The sequence below is a fragment of the Orycteropus afer genome, unplaced genomic scaffold (genome assembly GCF_000298275.1).
Source record: "Orycteropus afer afer isolate SDZICR_OR568_19922 unplaced genomic scaffold, OryAfe1.0 scaffold00014, whole genome shotgun sequence".
Lineage (NCBI taxonomy): Eukaryota > Metazoa > Chordata > Mammalia > Tubulidentata > Orycteropodidae > Orycteropus > Orycteropus afer.
The window spans coordinates 14,856,532-14,878,933 of NW_006921601.1; the positions used below are offsets into that span (position 1 = coordinate 14,856,532).

Genomic DNA, 22,402 nt, shown 5'->3' on the forward strand with positions numbered 1-22,402 from the left:
AAAAAACATGACTTTTGTGTTCCTGTGCTCTCCTCCCAAGATTTATGTTTGCCATCAAAACTAAAAACTAAACCAGGTTCTCAGTGGAACACAGTAACAGTGTTACAATCAATTCACACTTTCAATATAGTATTTGTGCCAAGCACAACCATAATATGCCTTTATTATTTGATATAAGACAGTTCCTAATTTTACTCCTTTTAGTAAAAACCTTAATGAAGTAATGAACTAATGTTTCCCATCTTTAACAGTGAACTGTGGTAATAACATTTAGGCTCTAGAACCAAAATCCACAGATGTATTAGTAGAATAATTTATGTTTTGACAGTAGCTTTGAAAAACATTGAGAATCATGTAGAATTTTACATTTGGAAATATTTGTTTAATCACTTTTTTCTTCTTCCTTATCAGGAAGAGCCTGCCGTTTCTCTAAGCTTCAGGAGAACATACCTACAAGCACATCTACCTTGATCCCTAAATGTAAATATTGAAATAATTAATCCTAAATGACCAAGGAAAGAAAACACTATTTTCCTTATTAGGTTCATATCACATAATTATTTTTTTTGTCTCTCTTATCATCTGTGTGTTTGACAAACATGAGCACAAACAGTTTGTGCTAACTCAAACAACCAGCATTACTGTTTCCCTGGCACACTGCCCAGGGAGGCGCCTTCACACCAAGGAGGAGATGCCAGCCACAGCATAGAGGGGCATGTGTGTAAAACAGGGAAGCTGGCTGAGATTCTCTTACATAAACCACAGAAAGTTAGACCCATTTATTGAGACAGAGGATAAAAGCTTTATACTGTAGATGTTCAGTATATCAACATTGCATTTAAGAATGTCTCATACCCATAACTAACCTTGCATCCTTGCCCCCCTGATGCAACTCAAACAAATGGGTTATGGATCCTATCAGTACTTCCTGTGTTACCTTGTATTCTACAATATCACCACTCTCTCTCTTATTCAAGTATAGATCAAGATAAATCACCTTGCTTTGCATACCACGTCACTTATATAGAAAGGAGTAAAAGTGGAGCTATTTTGGTTGTGTGTCATGGGGAGAGGAGGAGCCCAGAGTTTATCTTCCCCTCACTACCACTGCAAAATTCTAAGGCTCTGAAGAAGATTTTGAGAACTATTCCGTATTGTACCAAACAGAGGCTTTAGAAATCTGGATTTAAGCCCTACCTCCAAACTTGCTGAGTGACCTCAGACAAGCCACTTAATTATCTTAGTCTTATTTTACACATTTATAAAGTAATAATATTTTCCTCATAGGAATCAAATATAATAATGTGTTTTATTACTGTTTACTTTGTGGACAATAAAGTAACTTATAAAAGTTATTTACTATATTATTTGTTGACAAGAAATAGATACTTTAAAGATCAGTTTTATAATTAAGAAAATATAATGAAGACTAGTCTGGAAAGAACCTTAGCAGGTCATAAGGGTAACATTGTACCAGAATAGGAATGCCCTATACATCTCTGTTTAAAATTTCCCAGAGTCAAATTTCCATTCATTTTTTAAAATTAATCCATTCATCCATCTATTCATTCATTCATTCACCAAATATTTATTGAAAACCTATTATATTTGAGGGAGCTCTGGTAGCACAGTGACTAAGACACTTGCCTGCTAACCAGACGGCTGGCGGTTCAAACCCACCAGCCACTCCTCGGAAGGAAGGTTGGGCAATCCTACTTCCGTAGTGATACTGCCTCGGAAACCCAAGGAGGGGTCGCTATGAGTCAGGTTTGACTCGACGGCACATAACAACAACAACAAATTATATTTGAAGGACTATCTTAATACAGTCCAATTATATCAATATCTAACAGCCATAATTATTCCTAAGTTATTTTGTATATTGAAAACAATTTCACTATACCTAGTCCCTAAGATAATATACAACAAATCTTATCTTCTTCTATCCAACAAAACTTCAAACTAGCTACCACATTTTAGATCAAATCTTCCTAGGTCCTCAGGTGCTATTCATATTAAACAACTCTGCATCAATCTAGTCATTTCTGATAAATTCCAATTTGACAATCTCAAACCAAACCAAACCCACTGCTAATGAGTCGGTTCTGACTCATGCTGACTCCTTTGGGTTTCCAAGGATGTAAATCTTTATAGAAGTAGGGTGTGTCATGTTCCTCCCATGCAGCAGCTGCTGGGTTTGAACCACTGACTGGTTAGCAGCCAAATGCCTTATCCATTACCACAAGAGCCACCAAAAACAAACAAAGAAACAAACAAAACAAACAAACTCATTGCCATCAAGTTGATTTCAACTCACAGTGACCCCCATTGGGTTTCCAAGGCTGTAAATATCTTTACGGAAGTAGAATTGCCCCATCTTCCTTCCATGCAGTGGCTGGTGGGTTCAAACTTCTGACCTGGTTAGCAGCCAGATGCCTTATCCGCTACCTTATCTAGTAAGAGCTCCTTACCAGAGCCATCGAAGCAGCTTAATTTGACAGCAGATCTCTTAAAAAACATTGCACCAAGATCAGAACACAGTACTTCAGATGTAATCAAACCAAAACAAGGGTCAAATCATTTTATGCTATATTTCATTTAAGCTTTTAATAACAAAATTTGTTTTTTAAAAAATACTTGTAATAATGTTAATCTGGTTTGAACACTGCTTTGACATTCCTGCTAATAAATGTATGCCAATTGCAACACTTTATCCTCAATGACAGCTGCTCCTATGAAAGAGGCTACCTATGAAAATGTGAGGGAGGTTCAGGGCAGGGGTCTTGCTTAAGGAATACTAGACAAAATTCAGAAACAGACTTATTTGACTTTCAAATATTAGCAGTATTCCAGCTCCTATTGAGGAGTTCTCAATCCTCAGCTCTGGTAGCATAGTGCCCAAGGCACTTGACTGCTAACCAGAAGGCTGGTGGGAACCACCAGCCACTCCTCGGAAGGAAGGTTGGGCAATCCTACTTCCGTAGTGATACTGCCTCGGAAACCCAAGGAGGGGTCACTGTGAGTCAGGGCTGATGCGACGGCAAATAACAGCAACAACAACAACAACATTGAGGAGTTCTAGAAACATTGCTTTACTTCATTTACATATAAGAATTTTATTTGAAAGTACTGTTTTTTAAAGTCTAAAGAGAAAATAATTAACTTGCTATTTCTTAATTATGCAGGATTGAGGATCTATTTCTTAACACTGCTCTTATCTGTTTTCTGCTCATACTTTAATTCTCCTTCTACCACCTACTCACCACATAGAATTTTCCTGTGGTAGGAATAGAGGCTGTGTTTCCTCCCTTCCCCAGTTTCATTACACTCTGAAAATCCAAGAGAAGATGTAAAGTTAAGAATTATATATAAATATAGGTTAGTTAGAAAATTATATAGACTGTTGAGAAAATAAAGAATATGAGAACTTTAATAGCACAAACTTATGTGATGCAGATAAATCTCTTTCTAGAAAGTCATTCATGGCTACAAGTACATTTTTTACTAAATAAAAAAAGAATTTTAAATAATTAATTATTCAATTTAGGGAGCTGGAGAACATCAAAATGAAACAAAATGAAAAGGAAAACAAGGAAGGAAGGGATGATAAAGGAAAATCAAGATTAATTAATTGGCATACAGAAAAATAGCAGAATTGACAAATAATTTAAAAAATTATGTCCTTTGTGCCATCCACTTGGAAGGGATGTAGGAGATCCTGCATAAAGAGGGAGAACAATGTGGTACAAAACTCAAAATCATTTGGAGGCAAAAAAAAAAAGAAGGTGGGGACCAGGTTTGCTGGTCCAATAGAGCCTGGTGTAACCACTGAGACTATGGCCCCTAGCTGCACTTCAGGTCTGGAATTGAACCCACAACTGTGGTTTCCAGCCAAACAAAGTACAGGCATGTGAGTTAAACGTTTACCTCAAGTAGACACACGTCCTGGAGAGAACAATCATGGGAGAAGGAAGGGCTGCTTATGCACAGGGAGATAGCTCAGGGTGCAGAAGAGTGTGAAGGGATGGGCACTGGGAGGAGGTAACTATGGGGAGGAAGTGGGAGGGGAGCTGCTGCATTGTAAATTTTGGTCAATGACATGAGACAAAGTATATGTGAACTGCTGTATGAAAAGTGAATTTACTCTGTAAATCTTCACCCAAATCCTAATTAAAAAAAAAAAAAAAAAGAATACTTCAAAAAAAAAAAATTATATCCTTTGGAGGGAGAAGAGCAATATAATAAATAAAACAATGAAAAATAAAATTGAGGAACATAAAGGGAGAAATCACAAATACGTGCAATTAAAAATGCGATATAACAACAGATTATTCTCAATGGAGAGAGACTGAAAGTATTCCTTTGCAAACAGGAACTAGACAGGGATGCCCTTTTTCACCATCCTTATTTAATATTCTCGAAGTCCTAACCAGAGAAATAAGGCAAGAAAGAGAAATAAAATGCATCCATAATTGGAAAAGAAGAAGTAAAACTATCCCTATTTGCAGATGATATGATCCTATAAATAGAAAATCCCAGAAACTTAGCAAGAAAACTGTTTAAACTAATAGAAGCATATAGCAAAGTGGCAGAGTACAAGATCAACATACAAAAATCAGTTGGATCCCTGTACCCTAATAAAGAGAAATCTGAAAAGGAGAGTAAGAAAACAGTACTATTTATAGTAGTCAACATAAAATACTTAGGAATAAACCTAACCAGGCATATAAAAGATTTATACAATGAAAACCACAAAACATAACTGTAAGAAACGCAAACAGACCTGCATAAATTGAAGAACACACCATGTTCATGGGTAAAACCAAACGAGACCCACTGCCATCGAGTCATTTTGGACTCACAGCAACCTGTTAGGACAAAGTAGACTGCACCATAGGGTTTCTTAGGGTGTAAATCTTCACAGAAGCAAACTGCCTCATCTTTCTCCCATGGAGTGGCCAATGGGTTCAAACCACCAACATTTTGGTTAGCAGCCAAATGCTTAACCACTGCACCACCAGAGCTCCAGCTCATGAGTTGAAAAATAAAAAACAACAACAACAACAAAAAACACTGCCATTGACTCAATTCTGATTCATAGTGACCCCCATTGGGTTTCCAAGGCTGTAAATTTTTACGGAAATAGATTGCCTCATCTTCATCCTGCAGAGCAGCTGGTAGGTTTGAACCACTGACCTTCTGGTTAGCAGCCAAATGCCTCACCCACTATGCCACTAGAACTCCTTTGCCTACTTTGGTGAGTATTATTCAAATAATAGACAGGCATACAAAGTGAACAATAATACTCATGAGGAACATGTCCCTCTTAACAATCAATTACATAAGACTAAAAGGGCAGCATTCGCACAAAAACAAAGGTCAAAAGGTAGGAAGGGGCAGGAAATATGGGCAAATGGAAATGGGGAAACCAGGGACGAAGTGAGAAAAGTGCTGTTACATTGAGGGGATTACAACTAATGTCATGAAACAAAATGTGTATAAACTGTTGAGTGGGAAACTAATCTGCTCTTGTAAACTTTCACCCAAGCCACAATAAAATGTGTTTGTTTTTTTTTTTAAAAAAAAAGATAAAACAGCAGATAAATAGAAGATTGAAAAATAAGAGATATTATATGCAAGTCACCACTAACATATTTAAAAATCTCAATGAAATATACAGTTTTCTGAGAGAAATACTCACGGGCACAAGCGACTGAATAAAAAGTAGAAAATGTATCTAGCAAATTGCTAGATAGGTAAGAGACAAGTATTGACTTGAGTGAAGGGAAAGATAATATACCAAAAGTGAGTGGCCAACCCAATAACACGAAGAAAAAGGAAGACACAGCGAGGTGCACAAGAGGTACAGACAACAAAGATAACTACTTTTATGTATACAACACTGCATCATCAGTAATAACAAACATTAATCTATGGATATATACATACAGGTAGACAGACTATATAGGAGCTCTGGTAGTGTAATGCCTAAGGCACTTGACTGCTAACCAGAAGGCTGGCGGTTCACGCCCACCAGCCACTCCTTGGAAGGAAGGTTGGGCAATCTACTTCCATAGTGATACTGCCTCAGAAACCCAAGGAGGGGTCGCTATGAGTCAGGTCTGACTCGATGGCACATAACAACAACAACACAACACAGACAGGCTGAATGATCAGGTATGACTAGGCAAAAGGGAATATACCCATTACCATAGATAAATTTGGCAGATGTATTTCTACATACTTATTTGTATGTGCTATAAGAATGTCTGTATAAATAGAATTAACTGGAGGCAAAGTTATGATAACTTCTTAGCCATAGCTAAACACTCTATGGGAGCAAGATATTGGGCCAGTGGGCTTGGGACCATGGTCACAGGAAACACCAAGCTCAATTGGCATAGCATACTACACAAAAATATTGTTCTACATCCTACTTTGGTGAGTACCAACTGAGTATTAAAAGCTTGTAAGAGGCCACCAAGATGCAACAATTGGTCTCTCCTCATCCAGAGCACAGAAGAATGAACAAAACCAAAGATGCATGGAAACAATTAGTCCAAGGGACTAGTGGACCATGCAAACCTCAGCCTACAGTATGACCCTGAGACCGGAAGATCTAGATGGTGTCTAGCTACCACTGTCAACCTCTTGGAAAGGGATCAGTGCAGGAGATCTTGGATAGAATGGGGAATAAATGTAGAACAAAACTCAAAATCATGAAAAAGACCAGGATTACTGGTCTGATAGAAACTACTAAAACCCCCAAGAATATGGCCCCTAGTCACCCTGCAGACTTGGAACTGAACTCACTCCTGTGGTTTTCAGCCAAACAATAGACAGGCATTTAAGGTGAATATTTACAAGAGGTAGGTACACTCTTTAGAGCAATCAATCATAGGAGATTAGAAGAGTAGTATTTGCACAGGGAGACAGCTCAGAGGGCAGGAATGTGTAGGAAGGAAGGACACAGGGAAAAGGGAAACACAAGGAGGAAGTAGGAAGAGAGCTGTTACATTATGGGAATTGAAATCATTGTCATGAAACAAAACATGTATGAACTGTTGTATGGAAAATGAACTTGCTCTGTAAACTTTCACCCAAATCACAAATAAAAAAAAAAAAAAAAAAAAAAGTGCGGATATCTCAGGAAAAAAAGTAGAAATTGTAAAATAAAATAAAAAAAATCTCCAAATAAAACTCTAGGCCTCAAGACCTCAACGTTTTATCAGCTTGTTGTTGTTGTTGTTGTTGTTATGTGCCGTTGAGTTGGACCCGACTCATAGCAACCCCTCCTTGGGTTTCCGAGGCAGTATCACTAAAAAAGTAGATTGCCCAATCTTCCTTCTGAGGAGTGGCTGTTGGGTTTGAACCACCAGCCTTCTGGTTAGCAGTCAAGGGCCTTAGGCACTACACTACCAGAGCTCCTTTTATGAGCTTATTCTTTCAAAATTTCAAGGAATAAGTAATCAGCATGCTATATATTCAATGTTTTACATAGCCTAAGACGGGAGGAAACGCTTTCAGATTCAACTTATGAAGCCCAGTGGTAAAAAATTTTTTAAAATAGTATGAGTAAAAAACAAACAAACAAAATGCAGAGCAATCTCATTTATTCTTGCAGATGCAAAAACAACAACTAATATAAGCAAATAAAATGATGCAGTACATTTAAAGAAGACTACAACCACTCCTCACTTATTGGCTTAGTTAGGTTTCAAAGACTAGATCATTATGTAAAAATTGGCATATGTAAAAATAGAGGATGACCACATCAGATGACAAAACGAAGGATGACTATATCATTACATAACTGCCAAATTACATCAATACCAAACTGCCAAACCACTGAGAATCATGGTCCTGACAAGTTTACATATACCTTAACCATCACAGCCAGCATTACTCTGGCCTTACACCTTAGTATTTGTTACTGCCAAACGTATGTCATTAATGCACAAGAGTTGGATAGTAGTTTTTTACCATTGTCATAAATACTAAAAGCTGGATAACAAGATAGTTGATAAGTGTGAGGAATAAGTTCATGCCATGACTAAACAGAGTTTATTTGATAGATAACATAACAAAAACCAGTAAGATATGTCATAAAATATGCAATAATTTCTTATAAAAACTAATAAACTATGACTACAATGGTGTTTCTTAAAATGATAGAGACTATCTTAAATCTATAAGCAACATAATACATAATGGTGAAAAATTAGAAAAAAATTCTATAAACTAACAACTACACCAACATAGCTGCTATCAATTCTTTACTTAATATTATTCTTGACATAGTAGGTAATGTAATAAAAAAAGGGGGGAAAAGAGAATTATAACTACCAAAAAGAAGAAAACATATGAGCCAAAATATGACTGTTGTTGTTGTTGTTGTTGTTATGTGCCGTCGAGTCAGACCCGACTCATAGCGACCCCTCCTTGGGTTTCTGAGGCAGTATCACTACGGAAGTAGATTGCCCCATCTTCCTTCCAAGGAGTGGCTGGTGGGTTTGAACCGCCAGCCTTCTGGTTAGCAGTCAAATGCCAAGGCACAGTGTGACTAGAACTAATAAATTTGATAAAGAGGAAGTTATAAAATAAAGCAGCACAATAAGTATGCAAAAGTAACTAGCATGTTGTAGCAAAATGAAACCAGAATGAAGAATACCTCATTTACAAATGTGAAAATAGTAAATACAATGAAAAAAATCATCAAAAGAAACATAAATAATTTTTCTTCTAAAAATAAAACTTTAATGTGGGTCATAAATTAATTGAATAAGTGGATTTTGAATCAAAAAACTCAAAACTGTCAGTTTTCCCCACAGTTTTATATAAATGTACCATAATCTTCTAAAACATCACATTGGGATTTCAATTAATTTGATAAAATAGGTTTAAAATAAATGTTAGAAAAATATGAAAACATCTTACAGATAAAATATGAATGCAGTTCTTCAATGATTACTTTTGAAAGGTATTATAATGCTACAATAATTAAAATAGCATAGCACTAATATAAGTTTAGATAGAAGTATCAATGAAATAGAACCAATATATGAGAAATGGTTCCAATATGTAATCAGTATGTAATAAAAGATGCATTTCAAGTATGTGGGGATAAGATGAATTATTTAATAAACGGTACACAGAGCATTGGATAACTGCTTGAGGAAAAAAATTTATATCTCTAACAGATATTATACATCAAAATATATTCAAGAGGAATTAGAGTTGAATGTTAAAAATATAGGCAAAGAATTACAACAAAACATAGTTGAATATTTATCTAATCTCAGGGTTGGGGGAGTCTTCTAAACAAACCCCAACAGAAGCACCATAAAAGAAGAGATGGAAAGATTTGACAATAAAACCATAAAATACAGCAAATGACAAAAAGCAACATATATGAAAAAAAGGTTAAAAAATATGTATCAAGAGTTCTTACTAACCAGTGAGAACAATTTAAATCCTTTAAAGGAAAACAGGTAACTAGCACAAAAAGGAGCTCTGGTAGCGTAGTGCCTAAGGCACTTGACTGCTAACCAGAAGGCTGGCAGTTCAAACTCACCAGCCACTCCTCAGAAGGAAAGTTGGGCAATCTATTTCCATAGTGATACTGCCTCGGAAACCCAAGGAGCAGTCGCTATGAGTCGGGGCCGACTTGACGGCACATAACAACAACAACAGCACAAAAGGGCAATTCACAAAAGAAGAGAGATTTAACAGAAAAAAAGTTTACATAAAACTCTTCATTTTAATCCAAATTACCATACTTTTACACAAATAGCATGTATGTTAAAAGTTTTACGCCCTTTTTCACTGACCCTCTACTTTACCAAGCATGATATCCTTCTCCAGGGAATGGTCCCTTCTGAGACCATGACCAAAATAAGTGAGACGAAGGAGCTCTGGTAACGCAGCAGTTAAAGCATTTGGCTGCAAACCAAAAGGTTGGCAGTTCAAACTCACCAGCTACTCTGCAGGAGAACAATGCTTCTAGAAAGATTTACAGCCTTGGAAACCCTATGCGTGCAATGCTATCCTCTCCTGTTGGGTTGTTATGAGTCAGAGTTGACTTGATGGCAGTGTTTGGTCTTCCTAATATACATTCTAGAAAAAATATGCCAATAATATATTTTAAAAATGAAAAAAATAATATTCAAATAAATTAATTCAACCACAGCTAAAAGCCACAATGTATTTTTAGTCTAGATGAAACCAGTCTAGTTATTAGCTATCTAAATTAGTCATCATTATTTTGAAATTTTAGAGGGCTTTAAATGTCTGTTCCTACTGTTATAAAACCAATGACTTTGGAAAGGGAAGAAAACATAGAATGGCATGCCAAGTAGCACATACCATATTATTGCAGCTGGGTAGAGAATAGGTCACTAATGACTTTCTTGCTACTCATCAGTTAAAGTTGAGTGTCTTTTTTTCCAAGATAGCAAATGGCCTTTATGAGTATAAAACAGAAGCAATGAAATTCAAAATAATACCCAATTTCCACTTGATTTTGATACTGTATTAGTTAATGGAAATAGTTATTAATTATCCATTAGGAAAGAGATGACTTCCTTTTATCTTCATCTGAGTTGAACAAACATCCCTGAACACTAGGCATTTTTGTGTATTAAATTCAAAATAACATTTTCATAAGCTAAACCACACCCATTGTCATCAAGCTGATTCCAACTCATAGCAACCCTATGGGACAGAGTAGAACTGCCCCATAGGCTGTAAATTCAAGGCTATAAATCTTTACAGAAGCAAACTGCCTCATCTTTCTGCCCATTGAGAGGCAGGTATGTTGGAACTGTCAAACTTTTGGTTAACAGCTGAGCACTTTAACCACTACACCACAGGTATTCCTTTTTTGTCAGATAACTATTGCCTAATTTTCATCTTAAATGAGTGCCATAGGGGCAGGGAGGCTGCATCTTCTGACCTCCTCTAACCTCACAAGAGGAAGACAGAATCAGCATCAGTAGTAGCCCAAGGCCTATTCCTGCAAGGCCAGTCATGGTGCCTCCCTCTAGCCCTTTCACCAACCCAGACACCAACCATTCCTCCTGCAGCACCTACCACCTCTCTGTTGGGTTCAATAATTCACTGCAGTGGCCACACAGAACTCACAGATTATGGGGTTTATCAGAGACCACAATTCAAGTTCAGAAATGCAGTCAGTCTCTCGCAGCCCGCCATCTCACTTAGCAGCCAGCACTCTCTCTCTCAGCAGCACGTCTCTTGCAACTCTTTCTCTCAGCAGTGCGTGACTCTTGCATCTCTCTCTTGGCAAGTGCATCTCTCAGGAGTGTGTTTCTCTCAGCAGCACGTCTTTCTCAGTCAGCAGTCAGAGAGACTCCTTCTACCTCTAGGAGGGCTCCTTTTGAGCCTGACAGAGTGGTCAAACTAACCAATCCCAACATCAGAACTCTATACACCTGAGAGAGATCAAACTTCCCAGAAAATTACTTAGTGCTTCTCCCAACAAAAATACCAAAGGTGGGCAACTTTAACAATCAGGAGCTATACTCAGTTGCTCACAGCAAATTCCACCATAGAATTTACAAAGACTTATGGCTAGAAAAGCCACACTATGTAATTTAGTATACCACAATGAGATACTATTCACAGCTAATAGAAAAATTCACCTGAAATTGCTTGATAAATTAAAAAAAAAAAAAAAAAAAAACTAATGTAATTAAGCGGCTACAATGATGGGCTCAGGTATAGCGAGGATCGTGAGGTTGGCACGGGACCAGGTAGTGTTTCGTTCTGCTGTGCAAAGGATTGCTATGATCAGAGATGTCTTGATGGCACCTAACAACAATGTTGTAAAGCTTCCAAAGAATTAATGCAAGTCAGAGTGATGAGAAATGAATGATCATGGATTCCATTCATGATACAAACAACTATGAATAAAGTACAGGCATCATGTCATTTTATTGCACTTCACTCTATTGTGCTTTGCAGATACTGAGTTGTTCACAAATTGAAGCTTTGGGCAACTCTGTGTGGAGCAAGTCTATCTGCACCATTTTTCCTACAGAATATGCTCACTTCATGTCTCTGTGTCACATCTCAGTAATTCTCACAATATTTCAAGCTTTTTCATAATTCTATTTCACACTTAATAGACTACCCCCACCCAGTGCCATCAAGTCCATTTTGACTTATAATGACCCTGTAGGCTTTCTAAGGCTATAAATCTTTATGGAAGCAAACTGCCTCATCTTTCTACAGAGCAGCTGGTGGGTTCATACCACTGACCTTTTGGTTAGCAGCTGAATGTATTAACCACTATATAACCAGAGTCCCTTCAATAGACTACAGTATAGTGTAAACATATCTTTTATATGCACTAGCAAACCAAAAAAGTCATGTGAATTGCTTTATTGTGATATTTACTTTATTGCGGTGGTCTGGAAATGAGCCCACAATATCTGAGGTATTCATGTACTTCTTCATTTCCGTAAAGGAATAAACAAGAAAGCATTTGCTTAGGCAAGAAGTGTAGCTTCCTGATTGATAGGGTAAACTGAATACTGAAATGGATTGGGAATGTCACTTTTTAATATGTTTCAAAGTAGTAACACTAATCACATATCTTCAAAAATAAAATCACCTTCATCAAAGTAGAAGGTCATGAAATGTTAAATCCCATGAAATCTGAGATCCACCAACACATCTTCCTGTAGGCACACGACTAACAACAAGAACCACAACTTACACTCATGAGTTCTTTCTTACTTGACAGGCAAAAACTCAATGTATTAACTCTCTTAATGAACCTATGAGCTAGATACTGTTATCACCATCATTTTAAAGATTAGGAATTTGAAATATAGAAAAGTTAAATGACTAGCCCGAAGTTACTCATATAGTAAATGGCAGAGCTGGGATTATAATCCAAATAAACAAAATTCAGAATCCTCCCATAAATCGTTATGTACCAGCATACACAGCACATTCCATAAACTTTTTTTTTTTAAGGTGCTGCAGTTGACCTCTATTGATCAGAAGAAATCCAAACAAGTGAAATGAATTTATAAACGAAGTTAATATGATTTTAAAGAGGAAGAACTAAGATTATCTTTAATTTGCTATCCGTGTTTTGACAGAGTATCTTCTTTTCACACTTTTCTGCTAAGTAAATTAATAAAGCAGTTTATCCTATAAATTATATCTTTAATGACTCATACAAAGAGAAGGTGAAATTTCTCAAAGACATATTATGCATTTATTCTTTCATATATAAACAAGCGTTGAGAGGTAACAACTTAGTGTGAGGCTATGGAAAATCAGCAAATATGGTGCTATATAACATAACATCTCTGCATTGAAATATTTGATATTTTATATAGTGTACCTTTAATTTCTCCAAGAAGTTCACTGGTATTTAGTCTTTCCATTTTTTCCTTCCAATCTTTTGAAAGTAGTTTTTCCATGCAGGAGGAATCTATTAAGATACAAAATAAATGTACATTATATATTTTAAATATATATACAAATATATATTTTAAAATATTAAATTACTAAATTATTTTGAAAATATGTAAAATTTTATGTATATTATAAATCCAGAAGGCCAGATGATAGAGAAATTCTCCCATTTAAAAATACATAAAACTATTTTTTGGTGTTTTAATGATAGACTATAGAAAATTACAGTGTTTTGTGTAGTTCAAAATACCACAACCTAGTTTATTTTTACCAAAGGATTCTTTAAACCATTGTCTGGAGGGGAAAAAAAAGAGATAATATTTAATAATTTTATCTTGGTATTGTAATTTTAATATTATTAATACTCAGTCAACATCTAGAGCAGTTCTTAGACTGACAAGCTAAATGTTACTAAGTTTAAATGTTATTTCTTTTAGTCCAGGTAGTTTTTTTTAAGCCCGGCAAAATGTATGTGCTATTCAAGAAAAAAATGACAGATCTTCAAGTGGGAAGAAGCCAAACCACCTATAAAAAACTTAGTAATTAAATAAGAAATAAATATATGAAAACTTTGTAAAATACTCCTTGAGAGCAAAGAAGGGAAAAAATAAAGCCAAGATGCTCACTGTCCCTCAGTAATGAAAACTGGTAAACTTTATATAAAAAGAGAAACATTGTTATATTAATGAAAATACTTAAATACTAATACTTTCCCTATTGCTTTTCTAAATAATATTCTACAACCAAGTTGACATTTTTTTAATAGATTCACAAAGTTTACAGGAATCTATACTTTAGAATTTCCTAATAATTACCTAATTTTTTCAAAGAGTTACTTTTCTCCTGTCCATTCACATGGATTTGAGAATGGGCCTACTGCTTATGACTATATACTTAGATCTTTTGAGCCTCCAATATAAACAAACAGGCCATGTTTCAAAAAAAAAAAAAAAAAAATGCAGATTTAAATACTAAATCCTTAGTGCAAAGCATACTCCCATTAAACGTTAACATTCCAAGTGTCAAAATTCTGATAACTTCTTTTTTAAATTATATTTCAAATGGTTACTTCAATTCCAAATGCTTTTTCTCTGCCCTATCAGTACCTATCTCTTTAGCATTTTTCCCTTTCATTTTTTTTTTTTTTTTTTTCCCTGCAGCTTCTAAATCCTCCTTGAATTTTTCAGAATGACAGTGAGGTCAAGATGGATCTAAAGGGTTTTGGAAGCCAGATAAGCTTTAGAAAAGACAGTGAGCCCTGGGTAAAAGATGAGAAGAACACTCCATGATTAGAAAGTATTGGTGAAAACAATTAACATTTGTCCATGACATGATCAATCAATCAAGGTTTGGATAGAATCCAGATCAGTGTGTCATGAAATGGCTGATGAAGAACAACCATAATACCTAGCTATGGCAAGAGTTAAAAGTATTTTCCAAATAAAAAGCAGCTTGATTCTATTAAATAAAAGCTCACTGGCCCTTTCCTCCCTTCTCTTTTCCTTTCCTTCCCTTTCTTTTCCCTCTTTCTTTCTTTCTTCTCTTTTCTTTCCTATAAAATATATCTTAGACTTTAACGAATAATCTACCACTGTGATTTAAAGCTGAATTCTGAATGACCTTCCAATGGGCCTTCAAGCATACACATATTTTCAGGATGTATTTAATTGTCAAAGGGGTATCTTACTACTCTTTATTTCAAATTCAGAAATGAGGTATATATATTGTGATCTATGTGTGTTTTAATTCTATGCTAAAGTCATACAAAAGATGATACTAAGCTTGGAAGTGAAGAAACAAATTTTCAAAGCCATGCCTTTAAGAGATTACTTTTTCTCAAATTGGATTTGAATTTAAGAAAGATATTGATATAACATCAGATCATGGATAGAATGATCAACAGAAGTCTTCAACTACATATCCTACTCAGTCTTGTTACTTTTATTCTACCCTTTCATACCTTATAACATTACATTAAAGTGATAATTACTGGTACAAGCACTAAAGCTTTTATTCTGCTTAAATTTGAAAAAATGTATTATAATGGCAAAAGACAAATGCCCAATTTATTAGTAATAATCACAAATTCAAAGCCAGTTCAAAAATTAGAATTAGATACACACACAGATGTAAAACAGCCTAAAATATGCCTCTCTGTTCTATAAATAGGCCTCAAATCTTTCAGCACTCCAGTAAAAGAATGCTGAAACTTCATGGAAGAAAAATAGAACTATGGACAACAGGAATACACACTTCAAACACAAAACATGGGGATACAGCTTTACATAAAAGCTACTCATTAATAAAATGGTTAATAACCTCAAAGCTCTGGTAGCATAGTGGCTAAAGCACTTGACTGCTAACCAGAAGGCTGGGGGTTCAAACCCACCAGCCACTCCTCGGAAGGAAGGTTGGGCAATCCTACTTCCGTAGTGATACTGCCTCGGAAACCCAAGGAGGGGTCGCTATGAGTCGGGGCCGACTCGACGGCACATAACAAAAACAACAACAACCTCAAAGCAGTTCACATTACTATCAGAAAATTAATCCTTATCATAATGCCGAGTTAATCCAGCTATATGAGTTCCCATTTTAGTGGCAGAAACTGAGGGTAAAAATAAACCAGTCTTTGCCTGTCTATAGCCCATGAACAGTTTTAATAAAAATCACTGACTGCCTATGTTGACAGGACAACAGAAGTCATTACATATAACCTTGTCAACATTTAATCTCAGTTCTATGAGATTCCAGGAAGAGTCAAAACCTTGAGGAAGTCTCTTGAAAAACTCTTGGTTTTGTTCACCTAATAATGTGCCTGCCAAACTTTTAAGGACATGCCACGATTACTGCTAAGCACCCTCCATGCTGTACTGTGAAGCTAGAAAGGTGAGAGAAAATAGAACCGTAAGTAGCAGATTGCTACCAAATACCATTTAAGCATAGGATACTGCTGCCCCCATTGAGAGGTTTCTGACTTGAAATGAGGAAATATATAATAAACACAAACTTACAAATAAAAATTTGTGTTTCAAATCTCCCACTCAAGACAATACACTGATAAGAGGGTTAATTAAAACAAAGATTCATCAACCTTATGCCACATCCTTCAGCTATATTAGTAAGATACCAGTTTCACAGTCATTGAAAACTCTGGAGCACCATTCTACTCTGACACACATGGGGTTGCCATGAGTCAGAATTCACTCAACAGCAATTGTTTTTTTATTGGCAGTTTTACAGAATAAATTGATCAGTCATACTTTGCCTTATTCTGATCATGCATAAATGTAGAAAGTAAAGAGGTAAAAATAATTAAGCCCAGTTTGCACTACCTACATGAGAAGAATAAAACCACACATGACTCTAACTCATTAGTCATGAGGATTCCAAAGAGGAAAAAAAATATTGCACATTCCCATGTACTCTTGGATTATTTTACAGAAATAACTATGCTTATGTGATTGACTCGAAAACAACTAATATAGTTTTGAGGTGACACAGTCCTTGACACAATGAAACAATATATACTATATAATTGTCTGAGGCTGACTATTCAAGTTTTGTTACCCTTGACTAACTGTGTTGTCCAGAGCTGAGAAACATGGGAGGATCTACATGCTTCTCAGAAACTGAGATAAAGATGTACAACTCATTAGCATAAAACTATTATATAAATATATAATGAGGGAGTTCTGGAAGGCATTTGACTGCTAACCAGAAGGCTGGCAGTTCAAACCCACCAACCACTCCTCAGAAGGAAGATTGGGCAATCTATTTCTGTAGAGATACTGACTCAGAAACCCAAGGAGGAGTCGCTATGAGTCAAATCAACTCGTCAGAAGTGAGTTTAGTTTGGTTTTATATATATATTGAATGCAAGCCATAACACTTCAGTATTAAAATGGTAAATGTCAAAATTAATTCCTCTTACTTTAAAAGAATGAGTTTCCATAAACCAATACCAATGAAAAGACAGACTTCATATTTATTTTATCTAGTTTTTATAAATAAAGATGATTAAAACAAGACTATCAAAAATCAAGAGCTGTTTCCTCTATATGTAAAAGGTTTCGATATGTCATACATTGATTCTCAGTTGCAAAGTATTTGTTCTGGTTTTCTTTTCTTTTCCTTTGCAAATACACATTTTTCTCTTCTGAGACCTTTTTTCTAAGGAAAGACACAACTCAGAACTAATTTTTAAAAATTAATATTTAAGAAGACTTCCCTGAGTGTTAGGGTTGAAAAACAATGTTTCAGCTTCCTACCAGGTCTCAATACAGTAAAGTCATGAATGCCTCATCACAGCATGGTGATGTTTTCACTAATGATTAATTACATGGTATCAGAAACATTTGAAATAAAAGGATTTGAGATATTCATATCCTAGTCTGTATATGATATTTTAGTAACAAATTTAAATTACTGCTAGTTACACAAAGCTGAAGTACTATTAACTGTTATTCTGTATAAAATAAAGGTAGTTCAAATGGGTGTAAAAGACTAACTAAAAATATGATTACAATTAAAGCGCGGAGGAGGTGGAAGGATAATGGAAAAATATTGTACTTTAAACAATTTCCCTGTGAGTAAACACTTACCGTTATTGTTTCTCATTTCAAAATGACATTTAAGGTTAGAAATGCTAAAACATTAGAATCATGATATAGAAGACCTCTTTCAAATATTCTAATGTGGAAAAAGAATGACTACTGCCCCTATATGCAGATTTCCTGCTGCTTGATTAAATCTTTTAAGAAACGATTAAAGCAATTCTTTTTGTATTTTTACCATAGGAATCAAATTTTAAATGCAATAAACTTTCCATATATCCAAGAACAATGATAATTTATCAAAAATATCTATAATCTTGGTTTACAACTATATCTGACAATATATATGTAATCCCTGACAACATTTTTCATTAGGAACATAGAGATTGCACATGACAGTTCCTGTACATTTTTCCACAGTGACAAGTAAATGTTCCACAAGACAGTGGGATAAAATTGGAGCTTGGAGAGCTTGAAGAGGACTCTTAAATTTTAATTAAAACCCTCCAAGCTCACTAAAAATAATTAGACACTAAAATGTGCCAGTTTTATTTTTGAAGTCACTGTAACATACAAAGCATACTCCCTGAGCCTGCTCATGTTAATGTCCTTCTCACTCTCCCCTCCCTCCTCCCTCTCCCTCTCTCCCTTTCTCCCTCTTTCTCTTTCTCTCTCTCCCCCACTTTTTCTTTTCCTCTCTCTCTCTCCAATAAAATAACTGATTTTCCAAATAAGAACAAGGGGGATATGAATAGAGGCTATTTTCAACCCTGCTCTTCATGCTGGGAGGCTAACAGAAAAGACGGTAGAGTGGCTTTTTCAGACTGCACCAAATGAACCCAGAATAACTAGCCTAACCAAGAGTTCAAATCACTGACAAACACTAGATAACATTTAGTCTGCAAGGAACACTGCAAGTTATATCACTAATCTTTTTCAATCCAAAAGTCAAATCTTTAACCTTTTAAATGTTTTTGCTATCTTAAAATATCTCATACAATGCTATATTCCATCCTATTTTTAGCCAGGCAGCAAGAGAAAGATGCCTTTCCCATACAGCAGGGCAATGGTATAAACATCAACACAGATGCTCTGCCAGGGAGAGCTGGACTTCTCAAGCACTTGATCATTAAGGAATGCACCAACTGTTTTGGATAATCTCGTGCCAGCTCCCCTTTTGCTCCACACTCCCCTCTGGGAGTGGCCAATCTTGTCCTGGTCCTAATTTTTCATTTTACTCCTCCATAGTACCCCACACACCCCCGAAAAGATGAGAAATGGCATTGTATGCCTAGCAATGAAAAAGCAGGTTCACTTCCCCAAACAGACCAAAACTTTAAAACAATTAACCCTCCCCTCTTCTTTCAGATAAATTACTAAGTATAAAATGCAATCTGTTTCCTTTGTTTATTCAATATGAACAATTTGTAAATGACTCAAGGACAAAATTCAGAAAATGTTGTGCTAAATTAGAACCATTATAAACATGCTAATGACTCAATGCTTGAGTAAAATATGCATGATCTGTGTGAAGAAATAGACTTAGTTCCTGTGAAATTCTGTTGTGCTGCCTTAAAATGATTTGGTCATTAAATCGGATACATTCCTTCCAAGAAAAATGTTAATTCCACAAACACTTTACTAGATAATATCCTGTGTGTGTGTGTGTGTGTGTGTGTGTGTGTCAATGGGAGCTATTGGAAATGTCAATAGACCAGCTTAGATGCAATATTTTGGCATATGCATAAGGGTAGAAAAGCCCCACATTTGAAACTTGCCAGAATTGCACATACAGTTATCATCATACTAGATGCAACATTCTCTCTCTGCACTAGTTTCATGTACCAAAATCTTTGATAATTTTTCATAGGGATTCCTTAACTTTGGTGCTTAACATACGTTCATGATAGTCACGTTGTTCCATACATGCAGGTAAGGGGTATCTCATCTGCTTTCTAAGGCTTCCTAGCATCTAGAACAATGACAGAGGGATCATTCGAAACCAAATTTCTTTTGCATATCCATCAAAGCCAAACTGCTACCAATGCCTATATAGAAAAAGAGAGAAACATAAAGCAGGTGATTCAGAGGCTCACAGCCTGCTGTTGGAGCTGGAAGACACTTCAGTGATCATCAGTCAAGACTACCCCTCACTTCAGAATGAAAAAACAAAGTAAAAAAAAAGGCAGTCAAGAAGAGACAGTCATTCACCTTACCCAAGACAAAGCAGTTGGTGACAGGGCTGTGCCTCCAGTTCAGTGCTGGTTTTATTGGGACTGCTATTTAAAATCATTATTCAAACATCAGTTTTATAGTCTCTACAATGTAGCATCCAGTACAGAAAATGAATAAATATACTTATTATTAATAACTTCAGTAATAGAGTGAAGCACTCTAGTTCTTTGAAAAACAGTGCTAAAAATTCAATGCTTTCAATGAAAGTCAATTTTGTTCAACAGTCAATCCCCTCATTCACACGCCATTATTCTAGTCTTCTTGTTTCTTCATATTTCCTTTGCCTTAATGCCTTCTCTTATTTGAGTTAAAAGCTTTCCTCTCCTGAATATCATCCATTATGAGATAGTTAAAACACTGCTTAAAAATACTGTTGAACTCAAAAAGTAACCTCTTACAAAATATGTTTTACCTTCATGTTCAGGAAGTATATATGTAGCCTAAGGCCTTGTTTTTTCAGTGCAGCTCACTGACCATGAGCTCTTCAAATGTCCCACAAATTTATTGGGATAAAAATGCCCCACTGGATACAATGACTCCCATATTACTAAAGTATTACTCATCATGTCATACTCTGTACACCTATTCTCTGCTCCTTCAATGTCAAAGGCTAAGGCTTTCAAACTATAACGTGGAACACTGCTCTAGAGATTCAACAAATGTTTGACTTTAATTTTGTATTTTTTCAAATACATACTTAACTGCTTTTTAAAATTATATTGAACTGTGGAAACAATAATTTTTATGTCCTCAGTGTATCCTAAGGAGTTCTGGTGGTGCAGGGGTTAAGGCATTTGGCTCCTAACCAAATGGTTGGCAGTTCGAACCCATAAGGGGTAGTTCTACTATGTCCTATACTGTTGCCATGAATTGGAATTGACTTGATGGCAGTGGTTTTGGGTTTTGGGGGTTTTCAGTGTACCCTATCATCCTTTTGGTTTCTTAGGGAAATGTTTCCAAATGTCACCACTGTCCTGATGAATATGTCAGTCACAGTACTCTGCTGCCCAACTCTCACTCCTCCTGCCAACCACACAGAAAGGCATTTGACCCAGTCAGAATTCTCTGCTGAAACTATCCAGAAAGCTTTTCTATGTACAGGTTGGAAGGTAAAGCATGTGGGTCTGAGATTGTCCTGGCATAGGATTGTCAGGTAGCATGGGATATCTAGTTTTCAATAAGACAGAATGAAGCCAAAAATACAAAGCAAAGTATAAGAAGAACAGAAATAAGAGTAGAGAGATGACTGAGTTATCCAGTAACAGAAATACCACAAGTGGGTGGCTGTAATACACAGAAATTTATTTTCTCACAGTTTAGAAGTTTGAAGTCAGGGTGCCAACTCAAGAACAATGTTCTCTCTCTCTGTCGGATTTGAAGGAACATGCTTACTCCTTTGCTCCTTGGTGGTGATCTTCATGTGACAGGGAGTCTATGGTCTCCTCTCTCTGCTTGCTTGTTTAATCTCTCTTATATCACAAAAGCTTGGAAGGAAGGTTGGGCAATCCACTTCCATAGGGATACTACCTTGGAAACCCAAGGAGGGGTCACTATGAGTTGGATCTGACTCCACAGCAATGAGTTTGTTTTTTTGGTTTTTGGATTTCACAAAAGAGATTGACTCAAGAACACCCTACACTAATCCTGTCTTATTGATACAACAAAGACAACACATTCCCTAATAAGATTATAACAAAAGGCTTAGAATTTAGGATTTACAACATATATTTTGGGGGGACACAATTCAAGGAACACTCAGCTACTAACCCAAAGGTTGGTTGTTCAAACTCACTAGGCACTCCTCAGGAGAAAGACCTGGCAATGCTTCTGTAAAGATTACAGCACTGGAAACCCTATGGGGCAGTTCTGTCTTGTCCTATGTGGTTGCTGAGTTGGAACTGATCTACGGTACACAACAAGCAAAACAAACACACTTCCATCCAGAAATAACTGAAAACAAATTCTACTTTCGAGCATTTTGGTAGTGTAAGTCAATACATTGCTGTTTTATGCTTTAGGTAGTTTGATTTGAGTTTCTGTCACTTGCAAATAAATAAAAATTTAAACAATATGAAAATCATAATAAAAAGTGACATACACAATCAAATGAAGCATGTTCCAAATGTTAACACACTGGAGACCACCAAAGCATTACTTGTTCT

At 35.9% G+C, this 22,402-nt stretch overlaps 1 protein-coding gene across 1 annotated transcript in view; it reads right to left on the reverse strand.

Moving 5' to 3' along the window:
• SOX6 (SRY-box transcription factor 6) overlaps positions 1–22,402 on the reverse strand; it is a 544,947-nt gene that overhangs the window by 371,794 nt on the left and 150,751 nt on the right. The window contains exon 3 of the mRNA XM_007956810.1: positions 13,379–13,468. Within this exon, the coding sequence (XP_007955001.1) occupies positions 13,379–13,468 (90 nt within the window). The remainder of the gene's footprint in view (positions 1–13,378; positions 13,469–22,402) is intronic.